This window comes from Myotis davidii, unplaced genomic scaffold (assembly GCF_000327345.1).
Source record: "Myotis davidii unplaced genomic scaffold, ASM32734v1 scaffold1727, whole genome shotgun sequence".
Taxonomy (NCBI): Eukaryota; Metazoa; Chordata; class Mammalia; order Chiroptera; family Vespertilionidae; genus Myotis; species Myotis davidii.
Genome location: NW_006298358.1, coordinates 38,902 through 45,167, shown reverse-complemented (window position 1 = coordinate 45,167; position 6,266 = coordinate 38,902). Strand labels below are relative to the sequence as shown.

Below are 6,266 nucleotides of genomic sequence, written 5' to 3'. Positions count from 1 at the left end.
AATTGAATATGCAGATTGCTTTGGGTAGCATAGACATTTTAATGATCTTGATTCTAGCAATCCATGAACACGGTATATGTTTCCATTTGTTTATATATTCTTCTATCTCTTTTTTTCAACTTCTTGTAGTTTTCGGAGTACAGATCTTTTACCTCGTTAGTTAAGTTTATTCCTAGGTATCCTAATTTTTTTGTTACAACGGTAGATAAGATTTTTTGTTTGTTTGTTTCTCTTTCTCTGCGTTCATTATTGGTGTATAAGGAAGCCATAGATGTCTGAGTGTTAATTTTGTATCCTGCTACATTTCTGAATGCATTTATTAAATTTAGTAGTTTTTTGATGGAATAATGACCTTTTTACTTCTTCTTTTCCAATTATGATGCATTTAATTATTTCTTCTTTTATGATAGCTGTGGCTAGCACTTCCAGTTTTATATCAAACAGGAGTGGTGAAAGTGGACATCCCTGTCTTGTCCTGTTCTTACAGAAAATGGTTGTAGTTTTTGCTGATTGAATCTGATATTGGCTGTAGGTTTGTCATATAAGTCTTTTAGTATGCTGAGGTATGATCCTTGGGCTCCCACTTTGCTGAGAGTTTTTATCAAGAAAGTGTGTCAAATCCTTTTTCTGCATCAATTAATATGATTATATGATATTTGTCTTTCAATTTGTTTATGTGTTGTATCATATTTATTGATTTGCAGATATTGTACAATCTTTCTTCCCAAGAATAAATCCCACTTGGTCATGGTATATGATCTTTCTAATATATTGCTGGATCCGATCTTCCAGAATTTTCTTGAGTGTTTAAGGATTGATGGGTGTTACTATGAGTACAGTGGTAGAGCTGCTGTGCAGGAGACACCCCTATGGAGCATGACCTGTATCAGTGGGGCTTTGGTGGTCAGTGAGTCTGCCCCTTGAGTGTGTCGCTTATGGATGTGAAGAGTTGTAAGGTGGTATGGTATGACACTGATCACTGGGTACACTGGCTCTTGGGTCTCCTGGGAGGTTTAAAGTCAGCCTCTTCCTGGAGCCACCGAGCAGCATCTACAGAGAGATCTGCAGATTCTTCTCTTTGTATTGAGTTTGGAAGTGTCCTAATGAGGCCCAGCTGTGAAGCAAGGAAGGCTAGTGCTTGTGCCAGGTATAGGCCTTTTATAGATAGATTTGCTGTTCCCTGACCCAACTGCAACTTGTTTGACAGATTTTAGCATGTGCAAGGACAGGCAATTCATATACAAACGCTACTGCACACAACTTGGTTGGAGTTGTATATTGGATGGGGTGAGGTCTCAGGGAATCACCAGGTCGGAGCACACAGAAATGGTTGTCACACAGACCTATGACCTGGGATGTGCCAGAATAGGTATAATGACCAATGCAAGCACCTCTGTCTTGGAGAAAGCTGCCCCCGAATTCCTGCCCCAATGCCAGTTAGTCCAGTTTTTTCTCGTATGTGTCTTGATCAACCCCCCTACCCCAGGTTCACCAGGCCCTGGAGGTTGGAAGAAGCAGGAGCTTGTATGTTCAGTTCGTGGTACTGACATTGTAAGAGGAGCAGTTGGGTCTCCTGTAGCCTTTGTGTCACTGAACCCAAGTCCACACTGGCTGGTACTGACATTGTAAGAGGAGCAGTTGGGTCTTCTATAGCCTTTGTGTCACTGAGCCCCAGTCTACACTGGTTTTTACAGCCCATAGTTCTTACTGCCATTAGGGTCTTTTTTTCCCCAGTCTGCGACCTTGTGCTGGGCGTCTGGTGTGGTACTGGGACTCTTTGCTCCTCCAGGTGACCTCTGCAGAGACGATCTCCCTCCCAATTAATAACGTGGCCCAAATGGGTAGAGGACCATCATCTTCTGAGCCTCTTTACCTCCTACCAGTCTCAGGGTGCTTTCTACTTTACCTCTCTAGTCCTAAGACCTCCATTCAGCCAGCTTTCCAGGAGTTCTGGCTGATGGTTGTTCTGTATTTTATTTGTAATTTTGAGGTATTTGTGGGAGGCAGCGAGTATAGGCCTTTGGCAACACCGCCATCTTGGATCTCCTCTCTCGTAACTTTTCTGAATTCTATTCTTTCTTCTTTTCACCTGAATAGTGATAATATTTTTTCCATTGATTTTTTTTCTAAGGAAGAGAGAGAAAGGGAGAGGCAGGGGGAGAGAGAGAGAAATATCAATTGGTTGCCTCCCACTTGTGCCCCGAGTAGGAGGGGGGTTGAACCTGAAACACACATACCTGCCTCTTACGGAGAATCAAATCCATGACCTCCCACTGTGCAAGCAGGCATTCTCAGCACTGAGCACCATGGGCCACGGCTATTTATTTATTCCTTAAATTATTTTTCTATTTATTTTTAAACTATATTTTATTGATTTCAGAGAGGAAAAGAAGGACAGAGCAATAGAAACATGAATAATGAGGGAGAGTCATTCATCAGCTGCTTCCTGCACAGCCCCCCTGGAGATTGGGCCTGTAACCTGTGCATGTCTTCTGACAAGGAATGGTATTGTGATTTCCTAGGTCTGTGGTCGGCAAACTGCGGCTCGCGATCCACATGCGGTTCTTTGGCCCCTTGAGTGTGGGAAACAGAGAAAAAGGGAAACATTGATCTGCTGTTTTTTCCCATGTAAGCATTTATTGGCTGTCCCCTACATGTACCCTCCAAACCCACAGCCGTGGCGCATTGGGACCACACACTCAACAAGATAGCTACATGGCCAGGGCTCTGAATTTGTTAATTTCAGAAGCTCATATGGGATCTTGACCAATTTCTCTATGGAGGGTCATTTTGTCTTCTAACATCAACATCTCTTATGATGCTTTGTGGTTCCTAGTGTCAGTTGTAATGTCCTATCTTTCATTTCTTTGAAGCGTGGTTTTTTTTGTCCCCCAATTTACCTTTCCCTAGGATCCCCTACCCCTCTGAAGCTAGTTTTTGTTTGTTGGTTTTTGTGTTTTGCTTTAGTCTTGTGTTTTGCTTTAGTCTAACTCAAGGGTAGCTAATATTTGTATTCTTTTATTTTGCCTATCTCGCTTTTACTGATGCTTCTTCAAATATTTGAGGAAGAGAGATGGAGAGAGAGAAAGAGAAACAGGGAGAGAGAGAAAGAGAGAGAGAGAGAAACATCAGTGTAAGGGAGAAACATCAATTGGCTGACTTCTGTACACAGGGTAACTAGAAATGGAACCCATATACTGATATGTACCTTGACTTGGGAATTGAATACTCCACCCTTTGGTACACAGGACGATGCTCCAACGAACTGAGCCACACTGGCCAAGGCATTCTGTGGGTATTTTGTTTGTTTGTTTGTTTGTTTTAAAAATATGTTATTAATTTTTTACAGAGAGGAAGGGAGAGGGATAGAGAGTTAGAAACATCGATGAGCGAGAAACATTGATCAGCTGTCTCCTGCACACCCCCTACTGGGGATGTGCCCGCAGCCACGGTACATGCCCTTGACCAGAATCGAACCCTTCAGTCCGCAGGCGGACGCTGTATCCACTGAGCCAAACCGCTTAGGGCCATTCTGTGGTTTTGAAACACACAAATTTCCAGTATTTTTTGAAGAACAGGCCACTATGATCAATGATAGTGGAAGCACACTGGCTGCTGGAGGTAATGATGACCCTCGTTTTTGACTGTAGGTATCTTCAAATATGTTTGTTTACCCAGTCTTTCCAGTCATTCTTTCCATATAGTTTTCCTTTATTTCTGTCTCTTATCCTGTTTGTCTTCATGGTACTCTTATCCCCATTTCCTATATGGTGTTTGCTCATGGATAGCTGTCTACTTACACTAGGAAAAGGCAGATACTGATATCTCTGATCCTGCCGTCTTGCTGATGTCACTCACATAGGTCTTTTTTTTTAAATATATTTTTATTGATTTCATAGAGGAAGAAAGAGGGAGAGAGGAATAGAAAAATCAATGATGAGAGAGAATAATTGATCGGCTGCCTCCTGCACACCCCCTCCTGGGGCAACCCAGGCATGTGCCCCTCCCCAGAATCAAACCTAGGAACCTTCAGTCCACAGGCAGACACTACATCTACTTAGCCAAGCCGGCTAGCGTTCACATAGGTGTTTTGTCTGTGATCTCATTTGTCGTTTGTTGTTCTACCACAGTGTTGACCATCCAACTTTGTTGTTTTTCCTTGCAGATTTGCATCACTTATCACGTGCAATGGCTCAAATGGGATTTAAGGGGAAGAATCAGTTTTGCATCATAGAGGAAACATGACGTTATTTATTGATTTTTAAATGTATTTTATTGATTTTTTTACAGAGGGAAAGGGAGAGGGATAGAGACTTAGAAACATCCACAAGTGAGAAACATCAATCAGCTGCCTCCTGCACACCCCCCACTGGGGATGTGCCCGCTACCAAGGTACATGCCCTTGACCAGAATCAAACCTGGGACCCTTCAGTTCAAAGACCAACGCTCTATCCACTGAGCCAAACCGGATAGGGCAAAACAGGGCTTTATTAATGACCCCCGAGGCAGTCTTGCCTAGGAGAAGTGTCTTTGGGGAGGATTTCTCTGCTCGCCTTTGTTACATTCATAGCTAGAAACCCAATGTTTTCTTGCGGTTGCCCATTCCTAATCCAATTTTATGCTTGTTTGTGCTTGTTGTTAATATTTTGCCAGCTACTCAGTTCTAATAGTGATCCTTTCTACTCGGATTCCCAGCCCACCAATACCTTCACCTCTCTGGACTTTGCACCTCTGCCTCTTTCACTGGTCTCTCTTTACTGCAAGCCAATGTTGGTCCATGCCTGCAGCACCTTGGAGTGCACACGTGTTATTATATTGGCATAGAACGTCATGTGCTCTAATATTAATTTTTATGACTTTGAGCATCTTTAAATTATTCTACACAGACTCACATGGCCAGCATGTAAGCTCCTAATAGAAGCCATTTATGCAGGAACAATGAGTAGCGTCTTTCTCTGTTCTTCGTATCCCGTCCTGTGCTTCTGTCCCTCTCTTGGTTTGCTTTTCATCATTGAATGACTTTTGGGGCCACGATATGTATAACAGCGATTTCCTCAGAGAATACCTCACTGGTCCTTAAAATCTTTATATGCCATCATGCCTAGTCATGACAGATGAACATTGGTGATGAACATATTTTGTTTTGATGGGATCGACAGATACTTCACCAGTGTTTCCTTTTGTTCAGGTTGCTGCTGTGGAGCAGAGAATGTGGAGGCTGTGACTGAACAGAACGTTTCTGTAAGAGTGTCACAGGCAAGGAATCCCAAGGTAGCCTTGTCTTCCCAGAAGAGCCACCCCTGTGAGAGTTGTGGACTAGTCTTGGGAAACATTTTCCGCGTGACGGAGCTGCAGGGAACACAACACGGACAGATACTGTTGAGATGTGGGGCATGTGCAAAACGGTTTTATTTCACTGTAAAATTTCACCAGCAACATGTGAGAGAGAAGACTTTCATTAGAGGTGTGGACAGGATTTCCCTTGCAAATAGCTGCAATTTCAGTGTGTCCCAGAATCGTTTCTCATGCAGAGAGGTTGGGCAGGGTGTCTTTACAGAATCAGGATATCGCCACGTAAAGGCTCCTCGGACCAGGGACAGTCCAAATGCTATTTTGACACATGGAATAACATTTCAAAGGACAAAAAATTATTACACCAGAAAAGAATGTAAGAAAGACATTATTTGCACCCACACGTTTATTCAGGAAAAGGATGTCAATGTTGGAAGTCGATGTTTTGTGTGCTCTGAATGTGGGAAATCTTTTACCACTAAGTTTCGCCTTCACAGTGATCAGAGAGTTCACACAGGAGAAAAGCCTTATAAATGCACTGAATGTGGGAAATCTTTTACCAGTAAAACCGAACTTTGTACTCATCAGAGAGTTCATACAGGAGAAAAGCCTTTTAAATGCAGTGAATGTGGGAAGTGTTTTATCACCAGCAGTAATCTCTGTCGTCATCAGAGAGTTCATACAGGAGAAAAGCCTTATAAATGCAGTGACTGTGGGAAATCTTTTGCCAGTGACAAAAAACTTTGTCATCATCAGAGAGTTCACACTGGGGAAAAGCCTTATCAATGCAGTGACTGTGGGAAATCTTTTACCAGTAACAGTAAACTTTGTCATCATCAGAGAGTTCATACAGGAGAAAAGCCTTATAAATGTAGTGAATGTGGGAAAACTTTCCGTGAAAACAAAGCTCTCCAAAATCATCAGAGAGTTCACACTGGAGAAAAGCCTTTTAAATGCAGTGACTGTGGAAAATC

General features: G+C 42.5%; 1 protein-coding gene across 1 annotated transcript in view; it reads left to right on the top strand.

Annotated features, from left to right (window-relative positions):
- The window catches only part of LOC102760396 (zinc finger protein 664-like), a gene marked incomplete at its 3' end in the record, with an annotated part of 10,843 nt that extends 4,579 nt beyond the window's left edge, over window positions 1-6,264 (top strand). The window contains exon 2 of the mRNA XM_006774029.2: window positions 5,189-6,264. Within this exon, the coding sequence (XP_006774092.2) occupies window positions 5,189-6,264 (1,076 nt within the window). The remainder of the gene's footprint in view (window positions 1-5,188) is intronic.
- Between the last annotated feature and the right edge of the window lie 2 nt (window positions 6,265-6,266).